The sequence below is a fragment of the Bos taurus genome, chromosome 7 (genome assembly GCF_002263795.3).
Source record: "Bos taurus isolate L1 Dominette 01449 registration number 42190680 breed Hereford chromosome 7, ARS-UCD2.0, whole genome shotgun sequence".
NCBI lineage: Eukaryota > Metazoa > Chordata > Mammalia > Artiodactyla > Bovidae > Bos > Bos taurus.
The window spans coordinates 57,218,260-57,237,854 of NC_037334.1; the positions used below are offsets into that span (position 1 = coordinate 57,218,260).

At 44.4% G+C, this 19,595-nt stretch overlaps 1 protein-coding gene across 3 annotated transcripts in view; it reads left to right on the forward strand.

Moving 5' to 3' along the window:
• Positions 1 to 19,595, forward strand: part of SH3RF2 (SH3 domain containing ring finger 2) — a 148,802-nt gene that overhangs the window by 72,793 nt on the left and 56,414 nt on the right. For all 3 annotated transcript variants that reach the window (XM_005209539.5, XM_059888350.1, NM_001083753.2), the window contains one exon: positions 6,339 to 6,662. In XM_005209539.5, the coding sequence (XP_005209596.1) occupies positions 6,339 to 6,662 (324 nt within the window). The remainder of the gene's footprint in view (positions 1 to 6,338; positions 6,663 to 19,595) is intronic.

Consider the following 19,595-nt stretch of genomic DNA (forward strand, 5'->3'; position numbering starts at 1 on the left):
GTTGTGAAGTGAGTGCCCATAACACAGCCCAGTTGTTGAGGTTCCCTCTATGCCACCCCCTACTCAATCTGTATGGAAGGAAGGAAAGATGGAAGGGAGGGAAAGAGGAAGGGCCCAGAGAGGCTGGGCCTCCTACTCTCACCACCAAATGATAGTGCTTTTTCTCCTGTTGAAGCCCCATCCAGGTATACCCACCCAGTTCTCTACTTGTTCAATTTCACTCATTTTATGAGACTCAGCTAGAAACCTATTTTTCCATAAAATTCCAGTAACTAGTTGGAACATTCAGCTGTCTCTTTCTTCTCTGAGCACCTACCTGATGAATATGTGGATTGTACTTCACAGGCTAGGCCAACACAGAGCAGATACTTTGTTTAAAAAAATAATTTTAGCTTCACAAGCAAATGAATGAAAAAATATTTGGGAAGTGTTCCAACTGACTGGGGAAAAAAACTCAGAGAACCATCCTTTCAACATGACCTCGTCCCTCATCCTAAATATACATTCAATCATTCAACTAATTTTTCACTGAATGCCTGCCATGCCAGGTCTTGTGCTAAGTTCTAGTGATACAAGTCAGATATGGGTCCCTAATTTCAAGGACTGTAAGGTGAGACATTAATAAGTAATTATAAGTGTGATGAATGATGCAAAATGTGAAGGAGAGGGAATTACTGGGGGGAGGAAGGTATGATGTGCAACTTACTTGAGTAGGGTGTTGGCAGATGCCTTGTAAGCCAAGATCTGACAAATGATTAGGAGTTGTTTAGATAAGAATGGAGGGAAAAGAGTTTTGGGGACTGGAGGTAATATGTGCAAATGTCCTGCAGGATAAGGAAGTGTATTAGCCTCCAAAGAACCAAAAAATACTAGAGCTGGAGCTTAGAGAGTAAGAGAGAGACAGGAAAACAAAGCCAGGGAAACAAATGGGAACCAGACCAGAGGAGACCCTGTAAACCTTCCTGCATTAATCAGGATGAGCCAAGTTATGCCATGGTAATAAACAGCCCCCGTATCTCAGTGGCTTCACAAGAAAAATTATATCCAATCCATATCACTTGCTCACCACACAATGGTGAGAGGTGGTGCTCACATAGTCATTGAGGAACCCTGCAGGATGAGCAGGGCCATCTTAAAGCTATGCCAGCTGGAACACATGGACTTCCTAGGTTTCATGGCAGGGGAAGAGTAAAAAAGAGGGAGTTGTATACCAGTGAAAGCCTCAGCTCTGTGACATTTGTCACTCCTACTCATAGTTCATTGGCCTGAACGAGTCACATAGTCCCTTCTGTCCTGAAACCAGCTGAGAAGTATAGGGGACCACATGGAATATTTGCTGAGTATTCCTGCCATATCGTAAGAAGTTTGAACTTGACCTAGAAATCAGTGGACATGACTGAAATATTTAAAATGAGGCAGTGACTCCATCAGATTTGGGTTTCTTTTTTGATTATTATTTTTACTTCTTGGCTGTGCTGGGCCTTCGGTGCTGCACATGGGCTTTCTCTAGCTGCGGAGAGAGGGGCTTCTCACTGTGGTGGCTTCTCTTGTTGGGGAGCACAGGATCTAGCCCCACAGGCTTCACTTGTTGCTTCATGTGGACTGGGAGTTGCAGCTCATGGGTTCTAGAGCACAGGCTCAGTAGTTCTGGCACATGGGCTTGGTTGCTCCATGGCATGAGGAATCCTCCCAGACCAGGGATCAAACCCATGTGCCCTGCATTGGCAGGCGGATTCTTTACCCACCTGGGAAGTCCATATTGGGGTTTCTTAAAGATTGCTCTGAATGCAGTGGGAAAAATGATTTGAGGAGGAGGGATTAAAAAAAAAAAAAAAAACAGAAAGATCATCTGAGCTACTCCATCACTCAGTTAGAAAATGACTGTGGCTTTGACTAGTATACTGGAAACAACTGGACAGATTCCAGGACCTTTTAGTAGGTAGATCCACAGGAGCGGGGGACAAGGGAGAGGAAATGGTCAAGGATAAAACCCCACTTTTGGCTTTGTGTGCCTAGGTCAGTGGTAGGGCCATCTGCTGGATGAAGCAACACTTGGTGAAGAGGAGCAGTTATGATGTTTAGGAGATGATGGTTGTATCTCCAAGGACAGAGATCAGCTACAATTAATCTCTGTGCTGAGCTGAGTTTCTCAGTCAGGTCCGACTCTTTGCAACCCCATGGACTGTAGTCCACCAGGCTCCTCTCTTCATGGGATTCTCTAGGCAAGAATACTAGAGTGGGTTGCCATGCCCTCCTCCAGGGGATTTTCTCAACCCAGTGATAAAACCCAGGTCTCCCTCATTGCAGGCTGATTCTTTACCATCTGAGCCACCAGGGAAGCCCAAGAATACTGGAGTGGTAGCCTATCCCTTCTCCAGGGGAACTTCCCAACCCAGGAATTGAACTGGGGTCTCCTGCATTGTAGATGGACTCTTTACCAGTTGAGCTACCAGGGAAGCCCCTCAACTAATCCCTAGCTGGATGCATAGGAGGTGCTTAAATTTTTGTAGATTAGAGCTTGCATAGTCCCTTGTATTATTTCAAGAAACTTTTTCATCAGTATGGGAAAACAAGGCATCATTGATTTTATTACCCATTTCTGATACCCTTCTTTCCCAAAACGTCTACATTTAATGATTATTCATTTGGATATTCTCCCCACCACTCCACCTCTAAAATTAGTGATTACAAGAACCCTCACAATCATCATCAAACTAGCCATCGCTTCATCTGTTCTTCTAATTGCTAGGAGGGGGAAAGATAATCAAGTGGTTGCTCTAATCTGGGAACCTGGTTTTCAAAAATTACTTAAAATCCAAATTGAGCTTTTTAAAGCAGCACTTAAATGTTGACTCCAGTCATTTCATTAAGACCAGCACTTGCTGAGAACTCTTTGAATAAGTTTTGAACCACCAAGGCCATGCAGAACAACTGGAAGGAAGGAGAGCTTCCTTCTGGGAGCAGCAAGGTGGGGCGTTTTTGGCATCAACGGGATTTTTCTTGTTAATGTATCATTTGACTTATTGAATTGCACCTGGATAAAGGTGCTAAAACAAATGCCGAGCTTATGCCAGTTCTTGTCAGGACTCCTCCTGCGGGGCCTGCCTGGGTCATGTGAACCTCACTCAGCCCAATGAACCTCAAGGATATTGTTTCGAATGAGTGAGTGCAAATTGAAGAGCTCTGCAGTCCTTCCCCAACTAAGCTATTAATCACACTGGCAGAGGACAGGGAAGACCTACAGTCACATGGGGCTCTTTGTCTGTGTTGCTGATGGAAAACACTCACAATGTTGCTCACTTAAGGACAGGAAAATTAGATGGAACCAGAAAAAAATATATTTATTTCATTGTGGCTGTGAATGACCAGAAAGAACTTTATTCATTCAGCTCAGAGGGTATATTATCCTTTTCCTGGGGGAACAGTAGCAGGAGGCGTGCTCTGGGGGGACATGAGGCATGGTCCAGGCTTCCACTAGAACTGCCCTAAGTAACTTCAGTAATTTTCCAATTGATCGCTCTCCTTCTGGCCTGACACTTCTGAATAGCAGCCAGAATGAGCTTTTGATGTATTTATTTTTATTTACATACAGTAAAATTTGCTCTTTTAAGGGACTACTTAACCATCGTCTCCCAAGCATCATGATTGCTCCTCATCAGCAAATGTTACTTGATCCAGCAAATGGCTCTACTGCTGACCTAGGCACACAAATCAGAAAGTGGGACATGATGAATAACCACTTCCTCTCCCCGACCCATGCTTCTGTCAGACTCCCAGTCCTGTGGATCTACCTCCTGAAAGGTCCTGAAATCTGTCCACTTGTCTCCAATCTACTAGTCAAAGCCACAGTCATTTTCTAACTAAGTAATGGAGTAGCCTCTTAATAGGTCTTTCTGCTTTTGTGATACATGCAAACAATATAACCACACCACCATCAAGATGTAAAATAGTTCCTACACCTCCCCAGAAATATGAAGGCAGACTGCCCCTTTGAAGTCAGCTCCTTCCCTGACTCCTGCTCCCGGACACCCCACTGATCTGTGCTCTGCCCCTGCAGTTTTCCTTTTCCAGAAGGTCATAGAAATGGAATAGAAAAGAATGTAGCCTCCAGAGTCTGCCTCCCTACACTTAGCATAGCGCCTCTGAGGTTCACCCATGTTGTTGGGTGTATATGAAGCTCATCCATTTTTATTGTCAAGTCATATTCCACGGTAGGGATGTGCCAGAGTCAGTTACTCACTCACCAGTTGAAAGACATCGCGGTTGTTTCCAGTTGTTTGGCAGCTAACACTAAAGCAGCTATAAACACTTGCATGCCAGTTTTTGAGTGGGCCTAAGTTTTCATTTCTCTTGGGTAATTACCTAGGAGTGGGACTGCTGGGTCAGATGCTAAGTAAGAAACTGCCAAACCATAGCATGAGGTTTAAATAAAGGCATAAATCAGATCATGTCACCCTTCTATCCCAATCCTGCCAAAGGCTTCCTGTAACACTTAGAATAAACCTGAAGCCTCCCAACCTGGTGTGATCCAACTCCTGCCTGTCTCCGCGGTCTCCTCTTTACCACCTGCTCCTCGCTCACTCTAGACCATTCTCCTTTCTGATTCTTTCACGTCTTTTTCTCAAACAGTCTGAGCTTACCCCCTCTTGGGGATTTTTCCACTAGCTTACCCTGCTACCTGGTGTGTTTTTATCCCCATCTTCACATGGCTGGTTCCTTCTTGGCATCTATGTCTTAGCTTGAATGTCACCTTCTCAGCAGGTCTTCCTTGACACCTCACCAAACTCCCCAAATCTGAAGTCGCTTCCTCCCCCTGTCACTCTCTGACATAGCAGAGCATTTATTACTGCCTGAACTTTATTTATTTATTCATTTGGTTGTGCTGGGTCTTGGTGGTGACACATGGATCTTTAGTTTTGGCAGGCAAACTCTCGTTTGCTGCTTATAGGATCTATGAATAGCTCCTATAATATTACCAGGAATGAAACCCATGCCCTCTGCAATGGGAGCAGGAGGTTTTAGCCACTGGACCACCAGGGAAGTCCCTGCCTGATATTTTCTTGTTTAGTTGTTTATGTGCTGGCCTACCATGTATAAATCACCCCTAAATCACCCCTTTTGGGCCTCAACTCTCTTGTCTTTAAAGGAATAATGCCCCTTTCCCACTTGATGATTTTTTTCCCCAACAGTGTAAGCTTCTGGAGGCAGAAACTACATCTTCTTTAAAACTTTCTTTCTCAACTCTTTTAATCATCTTAATCATCTGAACATTTTCATTAATGTTAATGAAAAAACAGTTCTTAAATGAGCAAATTCCCTTTTCCCTCTATGGTTGAATTTCAGAATTAGAATGAGATGTGCAGTTTTAGAGAGCAACTGGTGACAAGCATCATGATGAAGATACGTATAACTGTCCTGGAAAGTTTATTCACACCATCCCCTTTGTCAGCATACTTCTGATTTCTGAAGCACATGAACTCATGGGCTGCTTGAAAGGCAGAGTATTCAAAAAATACAGTACAGTCAGTGGTGGTGCTAGTGCTGGAACTGGCTGAAACTTGATGGCAACGGCTGGTGTTAGGCTTACAGGAATCTTGCTAGACAGTGGTAGATATTTACACCACAAATCATGGTAAGGGGGTTGTCTGTTTTTCTGATGTACCAGCACTAAGAGGTATAGAACAAGAGAGAATGGAGATGAGACCAAAGTATTTAAAAGAAGTAGTAAAAGATGGCCTTAGCCTTAGATGATCCAGGGTCCTGAATGGATGTACATTCTGGTCAAACTTATCAAATGTGTGAACTTGAGCAAAATATCCACCCATTCTTCCACAAACACTTATGGAACACACACCCTGGGATACAGCAGAGAACACCCTGCCCTCAGGGAGCTAACAGTCCAGTGAAGGAAAGGAAGGTAAATGATTACAGTGTACAGTGGGAAAGCATGGGGGCTGCAGGAACAATGAGAAGGACAAGCAGTTGCGTCAAGGTTGGGGGAGGGGGCACTCAGGGGGAGCTAGAAGAAAAAGGAAGGGTCTTCCAGGTAAAGGAAGCTGCGATGATGCTGAGAGAGATGGGCAAATCAGAGCAGAGTATCATGGCTTGTTTTAAATTCTTCAGCCCTCAGTAGAGCTGTACCTACGTTGCAAGAGAGTTGTGAGAATTGATTGATACAGTAGAGGGATTGGGACTTATGGATAAAAGATGGAAACTGTCCAAGGAGTGACACCTGAGGTGGTGGCATTGGAGCTGGCTTCAGACCAGCCTGGGTAAGATATAGCTACTCACATGAGGTCAGGATGACTAAATTCTTATTGGATCTTTCATCTTTTCAGCCAAACCTCACCGCAAGACACCTCCTAGAGAAGAACAAAGGCCGTCCATCATCCCGCACGAAAAACCTGTCCCTGGTGTCCTCGCCCTCCAGAGGCAAGGCAACCAGCACACCCACCCTCCGAAGGGGCCCGGGATCCAGGAGGAAGGGGCCCGGCCAGTTCTCCATCACAACAGCCTTGAACACCCTCAACAGGATGGTGCATTCTCCCTCGGGGCGCCACATGGTGGAGATCAGCACCCCAGTGCTCATCAGCTCCAGCAACCCCTCTGTGATCACCCAGCATGTGGAGAAAGCGGATGCCTCTCCCAGCTCCGTGGGACAGGTAGGGAACAAACCTCCGGGAGAAGGCCACCCTGGAGTTGGGCAACTGGTCCACACCATGTCACAGGCAATATTGGATACTCAGTACCTGCTAAGTCCTTATAATGCATTAATGATAACTAATGTCATATGTATTATATGTCAGAGCTGTCTTTACATGATCTCATTTCACCCTTGAAACAGCCTATGAGCTAGGTATTATTATTATTGTTACCCCTGCTTTACAAATGAAAAGACTGAGCTTTAGAGGCAGGGGGTTGCTTTCCCATGCTAAGAGCCATGGCATGGTTCCTGCCCCTTAGAGAAGATCCCTCCTGAACAGTAATAGCATGTTTTCTGGGATCACAGTCTGACATTCACTGTTTCATCCTCTGGCAATGTGTCAGACATCACATGGAAGGGAAGGAAAAGAAAAAAAGAGAAACTATGGGTTATTGGGTGTTTTCAGGACTAGCTATATACTTTACAAGGCTCAATGAAAAGTGAAAATGCAGGTCAAAAATGATTAAGAATTTCAAGATGGCAACAGCAGAGCATCAAACCAAGTGAAGGGCCCTTTGGAGCAGAGAGCCCCATGTGACTACACATGTCACACACTCATGAAGCCAGTCGTGGTGTTTTCCTATGACACATTTAATAAGATAATATATATAAAGTGCTTAGTGCCATGCCTGGCACATACTGAGTACCCAATAAGCATTAGCTCTTAATACTATTATTATTATTACCACTGTTATTATTAAGCCTGGCCCCTGAATTGCCTATTGTAGGGAGATAAGCCAAAAGGCAATCCTGACCACCCGGCCGCACAGACATACTTCTAATAGCATGAGGCTATTTAGGTTGAAGGATGCTTTAAAATATGAAGGACCAGAGGTATGAGGCAAAGTAATTAAGAACTGCATGTCGGGTATTCTGCTATAAACACTCTTTGGAACCATGCAGGTGGCAACTTGAAAGGACAAACCTCAACTTGCAATTTTTTTAAGCTGTAAATCTTGTTTTTAAACATGATTCTCTACCTTGGGATTAAATGACTTAATTGGACTCTAATCCGTTTTTAACAAGACAAGGAGGAGGAGAAAGTCAAGGGCTCCTCAAAGACCTGTGAGCTGGTCTAAAAGGAAAACAATCACTTCCAACAGCACTTCAGACTTTATGCCACTGTCTGCATCTCTAGAGGGCTGGCTGTGGATGTCATTCTGCCCACCACTTGCATCACATACATACTGCACACACATACAGTTACACTCTCCCCTGCTTATACACTCTTCCTTCATTAAAAATCATGAATTTCCTTCACTTCCTATACACACATTCCAAATACTTTTTTACAAGTACACACGCAGTTTGTGCCCAAAGTTCAACACTCCCTATACACACACACACACACACACACACACTCTCCAACATGGGGACCTAGTGACACACTTAAGTGAAAGACCAGCAGAATTTTCTGAAACAATTCTTTCTGTACAGACATAGGTATAGGAAGAACAGCCCACATCCTAGGCTAGCTAGGCTAGGTAGACCTAGGCTAGCTCACTCAGCTACAAGTTAGCTTTCCAAAGGATTCAGCCAAGAGTCACTTTCCATGTGCTTTTTAAATTCTTTTTCCTGGTCAATTTACCTCATAGACAGAGAGGCTAGACCAAAGTAGAGAATCCTAGCGGGATTCCAAACAAGTATTAACTAATAACTAACACTGCTCTCAGTTGTCTCTGACTCTTTGCAACTCCTTGGACTGTAACCTGCCAGGCTCCTCTGTCCATGGAATTTTCCAGGCAAGAATACTGGAGTGGGTTTCCATACCCTCCTCCAGGGGATCTTCCTCACCCAGAAATTGAACCTGCATCTCTTGCATCTCCTGCAGTGGCAGGTGGATTCTTTACCCCTAGTGCCACCTGAGAAGCCCAGGTATTGGGTGGCCAAAAAGTTCATTCAGGTTTCTGTACCATCTTACGAAAAACCCCAACTGAACTTGTTGATCAATCCAACAGTATTTTTTCTTAATTTTCACAAATGGTGAGAATTCCAAAGTGTAGCTTTGGCATATCCTGTCCCCAAGGAATCACTGCACAGTACTGATAGCCTTTTCTAGATTCAGATGGCGCTGGATTATCAGTATTTCTATGTTTGCCCAGATATTGTCAAAAACACCCTTGTAAAATGTCCCACCTAAGAGCTATATCTAAAGATGAGAAGCAAGTTGAGCCAGTGACAAGGTCTCCTATTTCCTTTGTCTCTAATATCCTTCAGAGCTGTGACTGGATCTGGCTTCTCAAGCCCCTCCTTCCTTCCACATCTCAGCACCATTTATGGTACATAGTCCCTAGTAGGTTCTCAGTAAATCAAGGAATCAAGACATTTGACTTAAACATCTGGGCAGATCGTAGTGACATATGCATAGAGAGGGAAGACGGAAGGAGGAATTGTTTTCTATAAGACCACAGGTCATTGTAACTCTTCCAGCCAATAGACATCTGTTGAGTGCTTACAGTGTACTAGTAACCATAGCAAGTCCTAGGTATTCTATACCAAAACAATAAGAACAGCAATAATAATCTCAAACGTTTATTGAAAGTAAAAGGATAGGAAGGAGGGAGGGAGGGGAGGAGGGAAGGAGGGAGGGAAAGAAGGAAGGAAGGACAGGAGGAGGGAGGGGTTTTCTTTGTTGCCAGTCTCCTGAGTGCTGCCCTACATTCTAAAATATGGTAAGAGCCTTTGTAGGAGAGGTATTCTTACCACTTTATAGCAAAGTAATTAAGGCCCCCAAAGAAAAATGGTTTGGCCAAAGTTCATGTAATTAGTGAACAGTAAGAGTCGGTACTGACCCTAGAATCATGTGACTCTGGCTCATAGACTCTTGTCACTCCACTATGCCATCAGCAAAGATGTCATCAGGCAAAACCATTACATCAATGTTGATTATCTTGAAAGTCTTTAGCCTCCCTTTTCTTGCATATCTTCATTCGACTCCCTGTAGACTCCAAGGCCTTCCAGTATTCTCTTCCCTGCCGACCCCTCAGTAAAGAATTTGCCCTAAGCCTTCTGCACCTCAAGAAGGTCTTCATTTAATAGCACTTTGTTCCTTTATGAACTACCAACTGTGCCCATGTTTTATTCACGGCACTGAAGGCAGCAGGAGTAAGTTTTTGTCCCCAAGGAATTCACAGTCTAGCAGGGATATAAAACATAAATGACTGTAGTGGACTTAGAACTTCCTGAAATGAGATGAGGACCCTGTTGGCACCTGCACTGACTTCAGTCACGAAGATACTTGGAATTTTACAACCAAGAACTGTCATAGAGATGGGTATTCCCTTCCCAGTTTTCCCCAAGCCTTTTGGTGATATCAGAAAGTCTCAGTTCGGTGCTGGTCTTTCTGGAACACCCTGTACTAGGGTGCTAATCTCCTTGCATCAGGAAGAGAGAACAAGGTATCAGACTCAGGGCTTCAGCCACCAGTTGCCCATGTCTGAACTTCATAACACTGCATGTTTGTATCATGTTGTTGGATGGTTATCCTCTGTAAGAGATGCCAGTTTTATGTTCACAGAAGTCTATGAAAAATTTTTGCTTTATTAAAATTTTAAAGCTTTTTTTTTTAAAGAACAGTAAGTTAACAAGGTACAGGTGGGAAGTAGATATGGCAAAAATCTATAAAGATGGGAGGCAATATAGTTTAGAAAGCAGAAGTCCAGAGTAATTACATGCAGAACTAAGACATGTGTGAGGTGCTATGGACGCAGAGAAGAGGGCATTCGTTAGCTTCATTCTCCCCATTGTGGCCTTCATACTCTTGAAAACCCAAATCTGATATGCTGCTTCTCCTCCCCAGACCACCAGTGGTTCCCTACAGTCTTCAGAGGCAGTAATACTGCCATTAATTAAGTGGCCACTGAAAATTAGAAACTATAAAACTTCTTCCCTTGCCTCCTCGGAGCAGTTCTCTCAGGGTTACTTGAGATGCTGCTTCGGCCCTAAAAACGTTTGCCAAATAAGATATAACTCTCAAGAAAAAAAGAAAAGAAAGAAGAAACTATAAGAGATGATGTACAGACATTATGTCTGTTCTCACAACTCTTCAGAGTAGGTGTTCATATGCCCATTTTACCAAACAGCCCAAACTATGGGACAGAAAAATTTGGAAACTTTTTCAAAGCCTTAAAGCTGGAAAGACCCAGGATTTGAGGGCAGACCTGTGCTCTCTCTCCTAAATAGTTAAGGGCATTCCAGACGCTCCCTGATCTGACTATAGTCTTCCAGCCTCCCTGCTTCTCCCCTATACGTGCACACATGACCATGCAGACCTGCATGCTAAGTCACTTCAGTCGTGTCCAACTCTTTGCAACCTTCTGGACTGTAGCCTGTCAGGCTTCTCTGTCCATGGGATTCTCCAGGCAAGAATACTGGAGTGGGTTGCCATGCCCTCCTCCAGGGGATCTTCCTGACCTATGGGTCAAATTCAAGTCTCTTACGTCTCCTGCATTGGCAGGCGGGTTCTTTACCACTAGTGCCACCGGGAAACCCACACATGAGCACACACACAAAAGTTGCCATGATCTCCTCAACATTCATGAGCACAGTAGATACTGGGCCACCTCTTGGCTTTTTGTCCTTCTACCCAGCATAGTGCCTGCATTATTCTGAGCAATGAATAATGTCTATGAAATAAATAAATGTTGCTCCTCCTAGAATTTATTTTTGGTGCAATTGCTTGTCACAAATACATCCATACCCCAACCCCTGTATGCATACTATTTGTTCAAGGAAACTTCTGCCACTCCTCTTCTGCAGAATTCATTTTTCCCGTGTTCACATCAGATTGTCTACAGTTGTGTTCTCTGTGCTGGAAGAACCTCATATATATCTTAAAGGTTCACCAGATTGAAAACTTCTTAGGGGCAGAATTGGAGTTTTATTCATTTCTGTTGCTGTTGACATTCCAAAACCCCAATAAGTTTTCTAATAGCATATTTTGCCTCAAGAATCAAAAACAAAGACAGAGGCCTCTGATTTACTTAAATATCGGGTTGGCCAAAAAGTTCATTCAGGGAACTTTTGCCAATCCAGTAACTACCAATCCCCTTCCACTCTTCTGATTACCCAGAAAACAAGAGGTAAGACAGAGAGGGGAAGGCAGGTCACTGAAATCATTCCTTATTGTGCGATTCCTACACCCAGGCCTCCTCCATCCCATCCCAGGCTGATAACGGCAAGTCTAAGCATCTTTTCCCTGGCTCCTGGGAAGATGAGCTGTTGTGCACCTTAGGGAATTCTGAGGTCTATAAAGCTGACTCTCCTTTTGATCTAATATCTGAAATATCCTGAATGAAGCAGTCTCTGGGAGCTTTAACTCTAAGTCCAGATCTCCTATGTCCCTTTGTCTCCACCTTTTGGAGAAGTCTCCCTACCCGAATTTCTGGTACTCAGGATGGCCATGAGAGGTGCTTTTTACTGAGTAGTAAGATCTTTTTTTTTCTCTGGACACAGTCTCAGTGCTAATGTATGTTTAAGATTCTTAGCTAATCCTCCATCTAAGGTAATTTACAGAAATAAGCTTAACCCTATGTTTATATTCTTATTTTGGTATCTCCCAATATAAATTTATTTTGTCTTTAAAATGTTCACACAGCAAATCCCTACTTGCTAATGATGCTGTTGGAGCTCTCTTGAACTGGCCAAACTGGCTACAAAGAATCATGGGTGGAAGGTGGGGAGGCTTCATTAAATGGACACTTGGCCCCTCAAACTGTTCTATATGATGTCTTCATTATCTGTCCCAAAGTACCACCTATGGAACATAACAGGTGCTTGAGATATCTGTATTAAATTGTCAAGAGCACACCCCTTGGGTGAAGACAGCCTCTTAAACTGTGCTCATACATTATCAGTTAATGCCTTAGCAGAACTTCCCTGGCAGACATCTGAAAACAAACAAACAAAAAAAGACCCAGAGTAGAACCAGAGGGCCTCTGCCACCCTCTGCTTTGCCAGATCCCCGGGTAAAGAGCAGTTAGGAGCCACCTAGAAAAGCAGTGTCACATAGGGGAAACCCCTCCAGCCTTAGACCCAGACACCTCTCCCCCATCGCAGTGAGACTTCAGACAAGTCAGGAGCCGCTCTAAGCTTCATTCAGTTTCCATCAAGAAAATAGGACGAACCCCTACCTCACAAAGTTGTTGGGAAAATCAAAAGATGTAAAATGGATATAAAATGTTTGGCTTCCATTTTTATTACTATCAAAAATGTTAGCAGTCAAAATTTCTTAGTAGTTAGTTGCTAGATTTCTCTTAAATCACTCTCCTGTAAATTTTTGGAACTTTTCTGTAACAGGAAATTTCAAAAATATACAAAAGTTAAAAAAAGAACACAATGAACCCTCCTGTATATATCACCCTGTTTCAGCAATTATCTACTCCTGGATCAATCTTATTTCAGCCGTATCCCCACTCATGAGCCTTCTCCCTCATCAATTGTTTTAAAGCAAAACTCAGATATCTTATTATTTCATCCGTACACATCTCAGCGTCTCTTTTAAAATATCAGTATTTTTCCCTAAAAGTTTAACACAAGCACAATCCCATTATCACAATAAGTTCTTTAAAGCATTATTCAGCCCATGTTCCAATTTCTATATTTGCTTTATACATGTTTTTTTTTTTTACAAGATGGTTTGTTTCAATGGCATCTAAATGATGTAAACTCCTTGCATTGGGTTGATGTGTCTGTTAGATTTCTTTTATTCTACAGGTCCTCTTGCTTTCATCCTCTCTCTCTCTCTCTCTCTCTTATTTATCCTTTGCTATGGACATGTACAAAAGAGCCAAGTCATTTGTCTTGTTCCATTTTCCACATTCTGGGTATTACTGGTTAGGGCTATGCAGTGTCGACACACTCCCCTCCTCCATTCATGAGGAGCCATTCATGACCACTTGTTGGGGGTTGCAAAAAGGTGACATTCTAAACCTATCATCTCTCCTGAATTTTAAACTACAATGCTTCTTTAAGAATGCTTACTACTTTCTAAGAGCTGATGATGTGTAAGATCCTATCCTGTGACTTTTAAATAAATTATCTCACAGTGATGTCCAAACTTGCATATCATAGGCCCTCAGCGTCCACTGGGGAATCCAAAGTTAACCACTATATATTTATTCTCTACCACCTGCTCCATGTTAGTCTTTCTCTGTCTTCCTTGTTTGTTCCCGGGCGTTCCCCTGGTTCAAAGACAGGACTCATTTCTCAGCACCTTCTCTTTTCTGGCATGTTTGCTACCCGTGAACTGCTACCCCTTTTTCCACTGGTCGCTGCCAGCTAGGCTAATCTCCCCTGCCTGCCTGTGCCAGTCTCCTTGTTTACAGCCTTATCACTGCCCTCAGGCCGCCTCCTCGACCCGGCCTCTGCAGCCATATGTTCACCCTCCTGAGGATCGGCTCTCACAGCTGGGCTAAGACCAGGTTTGGTCTGCCTGGAGAAGAAAGGGCTTCGGGGTTGCTGTGGGGATAAGGAGATGACTTTATGTTTCCAAACGTGGGTTTAGAGACTGGTTTTGTGTTTGTGTGTCTGCAAAAGGGAAGGAACATAAATCAGCACAGGAAGGATCTCATGAGGGCCAAGGAGAAGTCTCTCCCATTGCATAGATTGTTAGAAACCAAGTGCTGAAAATGCTGAAGGAGCCTATGGAGACTGCTGTTAGATTTGGGGTGGTTTTTATGTTTCCCTATAGAGGAAAGGCTCTTAGTATGAATAGAAGGGCTCTGAGTCCTTCTCAAAGCTTCATGCCATGGCTTTACCTCCTAATGACTAAGTGACAATGAACTAAGTACCTTACCCCACCGAGCCTCAAGTCCTCATCTGCAAAATGGGTAGGTCCTTCCACCCAGGGTCTTTGCAGGCATGAGCCATAACCCACCAAGCTGCTGCCATTGCTTTTACCTGCTTGCCTCCGAGCAGAGCGTTTTGAACAGCAGTCCCCAACCTTTTGGGCACCAGGGGCCGGTTTCATGGAAGACAGTTTTTCACAGACCTGGGAGACGGGAGGCAGGTGGGATAGTTTCAGGATGCTTCAAGCGCATTACTTTTATTATGCACTTTATTTCTATTATTATTACATCAGCTTCATCTCAGATCATCAGGCATTAGATCCTGGAGGCTGGGGACCCCTGGTTTAGAACATAGCATCATTTGGTGTGATTGAGAAGAACCCCTGGTTTAAACCAGGCAATGAGCCAGACATCTTCCAAGATCTATGTGACCCTTCCAATCTGAATTCCTTAAGGTATATTTTTCACAACTCCTGGCCAACATGAGAGTGATCTTGTCTCATTTTATATGTAAGAAAATTGGCAGAAAGAGGTGATTCCATAAGAGTCAATGTCTTTTCCTGAAATAAAATAAACTAATTGCAGTTTAAGACCAAACTGAAAGTCCTTTTACTACATCATTTAATGCCTCACCCTTGAGCCATGTAGTCCAGGCTGCAGTAGCAGTTCTGGCACAGCACTCATGCTGCCACCACCTGACGTGCAACTGTGTCACCAGTTAGGCCTAAGAATCTGATCCAAGGGCTCCCTCCCATCCAGCCACATGGCCCTGGGGCAAGCATTTTGCCTCTCTAGGTCCCAGTTTTCTCACCTTCTAGGTGGAATAATCAAACAGACCTGAGAATTCTGTTGCTCTGTTAGTGAATAGCACACTCAAAAGGTAAATGGCACCCAAAGAACTGTTCCTATAATGATGGTCATGGTTGTGGTTCCTCTGGTCTTCCCTCTTTTACACAAGAGTCCTGTTTCCTTTCTGGCTACTGCAAAGCTTTCTCTGGCCCAGTAATGTCAGGTAGAGTTCTCTAAGAGCTTATTAACAAAGAGCTTCTTGGCACTTTAGGAAGAAGTAGTATAGTGAGAGAATGAAAGTAAGGGCTTTGGGGGTCAATCAGCTCTCATTCTGCTTCTTACTGACCAGCGTAACATCAGGCAAGTTACTTAATCTCTCTGGGCCTCTGTTTTTCCACCTGTAAAATGGAACTGGTGTAGTGATTCTTTTTTTCTTTTTTTTTTTTAACCTCTTAAGATTGCTGTGAGGATAAAATGAGGTGATGCGTGTACATGAGCTAATGGCCAGGGTTTGGCAGAGGTAAATGGCTCAATAAATGTTCACAGTGTGATTAATGTTGGGTCAGGTCCCCATGCCCGTGCCCCGGGGCTGGCCTGTGTGGAGCGTGCCGTTCACTGGCAGCATGCTTCAGAAGGATGCTCTGTCAGAGCCTGCCTGGAAGTGCAGAGGCTTCCAAAAGTCCCTGTGCTTCATTGAGAAGCAATGACAATTGTGGAAGTAGGGAAGGAGTATGGCTTTGGGCTTGTATCCAGGGGGGCCCTGGGGCAATTGTACTTGCTCAGCGCAGCCTCTCAACTGTAACTCCAAGGGGAACCCATAGGAGGAAAGTCAGGAAAAAAGACTGGACAAAGGAGGAGACCAGGGTGGAGACTGAGGCACGGTCTTGTTTCCACCATCTTCTGTTGGTACCTTTCAGCTTTTTCTCTAAACCGCATCCTTACCTGATCTGGTCACCCAAGTGCCTCATGGTCCACCGGTGAAGCAGCCAGTGAAGCAGCAGTTGGGTCCCCACATGCACCAGGCACAGGCAATATAGTGGACCAGACAGATATGGTCCCTATGCTCATGGACACTCCAGACCAGCAGGAAAGACAGATACTAATCAAAATACTATAAATACCTGATTACATGGTTGCAGATGTGCAAAGTGCTGTGAGGTTGAAGGATGGGGAGTGAAGAGACTCAGCATGGTCAGGGAAGCCTTTTAATAGGCTTCCCTATTAAATAGCCTATTAAAAGGCTTCCCTGAGGCTGTGACCTTCGGGCAGAGACCTGAAGGATAAAGGGAGTAGGCCAGGGTAAAGGAGAAGTTGACTCGAGTCCCTCTCCACGGCCCCAGTAACTGTATCCTGAAGTTACACCAGAAAACAGCAGCTCTTGGTGCCCTGTGAGGCCTGCAGTCTCAGATCCCAGGCCTGCCTAAGTTCCCTGAGGTCCCTGGAGAAAAGCCATTTTTGTTTCTGGTGACCAAAGCAAGTTCAGCAATTAACCTGGCTTGCTTCTTTGATTCAGCATTTCTCCAACAAGAGCTTAAACTTTACATCATCATTCTGCCCAATTAATCCTGGAGCCCCAGCCCTGCCTGGGTGAAAAAAGGAGTGGCCCAGCCTGCACTGCAGACATTTTAACACAGACGCTATAGCTTTGGGATCTGGGAGCAAGGGTAACTGATTCCCAAGGCCACCAGGGTCTGCAGCACACACACACACACACACACACACTGACAGAATTCAGCAAGAAGGAAAAGTAAGAGAGGAAAAATAAAATAGAAGGGCAAGAGAGAGAAAAGCGGGGTACAGTCAGGGACAAGGAGGGTTGTATAGAGAAATGTGGGATCATGGACAGTCCTTAATGGCACAGGGACCTTGTCCATGTGGCTCAAACTTGCAAGGACTCGGTAAGAGCACCTTTCACACAGACCTGTTAGGAAAGTGAATGAGATATTCACACACAGAAGGATTTCTCAACCTCGGCACTGCTGACATTTGGAGCTAGGTAACTTTTTGTTGTGGGGACTGTCCTGTGCATCACAGGGTGTTTAGCAGCATCCTTGGCTTCTACCTACTAGATGCCAGGAGCACCCACCACCCGGTTGTGGCAACAAAAAAATGCCTCCAGACACTGTCAAATGTCCCCCGGGGTCAAAATCAGCCCCAACTGTGGACTGCTGATGTGCAGGACATAGACCAGGGCCTGGTGTACAGTACATGCAGAATAAATGGCAGCTAAGGGGACTTCCCTGGTGGCCCAGTGGTTAAGACTCTGTGCTTCCAATTCAGGAGGCACAAGTTCAATCCCTGGTTGGGGAACTAGACCCACAGTGATGTGGGCCAAAAAAATAAAACAAAATTAAATTAATTTTTTTTTCCTTTAATGGCAGCTAACATGAGGTCTGTGCAAGGCAACCGCCCTTTCTGAATAGCAGCCCCTTCTTCCCAAACACATGCCAAGGCTATAAGGGCTTTGGAGGAAACTGGAACTTTCCAAAGGCAGGAGAGGCAGACTTGCCAGTGCCATCACTGGACATGTGCAATTGGAGACTCATGTGCCCTGGATGGAGAGGCTCAAGGGAACCTGTGTACTGACTGGACTGTTGGGACAGGTCCACTTTCCACTCTGCTCAGCTTGGAGGGGAAGGAGCTAATTTTGTGTCATGAGTAGCAGGTGTCAGGCCCAGTGCCAGGGTCTTATATACAGACCAGCTTCTGGGAGGACTGTGAACAGATGTAATTACTTCCATGTTAGATGGAGGAACTGTGACCCAGAGAGGCTAAGTAATTAGCTAAATACTATGCAGCAAGTACATTTCAAGATTTGGATTAGAAGATTTGGGTCTGACTCTCTTCCAAGCCCATACTCTTTCCCCACCCAGGTGGCAGGAGTGGGACTCCTCATACACTGACTTAATCATTCACAGGGATAGTTTAAGAGCAAAGCGAGGCCAGCAACCAGGCTCAATGGGATGGAATGATGGGATTGATTAGTAATGTCTATCACGGGCCCAGGAGTAGGAAAAGGAGGCAGGTGTGCCATGTATTTGCCATCCATGAACAGGCCCATAATCCAAGATTCTGTGACTCTGGATCATCCAGTCTGTGACTGGACTAGGGGTACATCTGGGTTTTTTCAGCAAATTAGCTGCTTTCATGCTTTCTCAAGTCATAGCTGAAAATCAAGCCTTCTCTGTAGGTGAGGGTTTCCACAGAGGGCACAAGGAGCCTGCTCTTAACAAACCGCTCTCAAAGAAAAACAAAATAAAAGCCCCTATCACAGCCCTTTGTTAATGCTTGAGAAATTTTATTTTCGGTGAGTAATCATGTACTCAAAAAAGAAAAGGAAAGAGAAACTTCTGGGGAAATGAGCCATCTTTTTTTCATAGAAAAAACTTGTTTATTGTATTTTCAAAGCACAGGCTTTGGAAGATGCCATATCCATCCTTCTCCCTCTCTTCCCACTCCTAAACAATCCAGCCCTGCTGGCAAATTGCACAACTAATGCATACTAAAACCTGCTTACATATGCAGAGAACATTGCAAACTCCAGGTTGTCTCTTTCCAGACACATCAGCTAAGGCAATGTGCTTTCTCACGGCTGAGTTGAAGGCAGCTCTGAGGACAAGAGAGGGCAGAGTCACAGGAACAGACCCTTCCCTCCACTGGGCTTAGTTCAAGCTGCCTAACTGAGCTATCTGCTCTGCCCACTGCCTTGGCCTTGACCTTGACCTGAGCTGCCACTGATTAGGGAAGGCTCCTTGCCTTCCCCATTCTATTCACATACATGACATGCCCACCATGTGCCATTCATTCGATAAAGATTTGCTGACTTCCTGTTATGTGCCAAGTCCTGGGCAAGCCTTGGGAAGACCAACCCTTAATATATTTGAAGCAGTGTATACCAGGTCATAGACAGCATTCACGATTTTTCAGTCATTTTCTTGCATCCCTTTCAAGTGGGCAGAACATGAATGAGATTGGAGAATGTCTGCCCTTGATGTTCAAAGTCATATTCCCTATGCCTAAGATTAGGCCCTTGCTGGGCCCTCATCTCTCAGTCACCAGAGAAGGACTATACAAACTATTTCTGCTGTTGACACTTGGAAATTGTCCACTATTCATTTATTTGGGGGAGCAGTTTAAATGGCAAACTATAGGCCACTGGCCAGATGCTGCCTTCAGCCTGGTTGTGTACGGCCCATAGCTGCGAAGGTTTTTGCAGGTTTGATTCGTTGGGGATAGGAGAGGCTCAAAAGAAGAGTACTCCATGATGTGTAAAATTTAAATGAAATTCCATTTCCAGCATCCAAAACTAAAGTCTT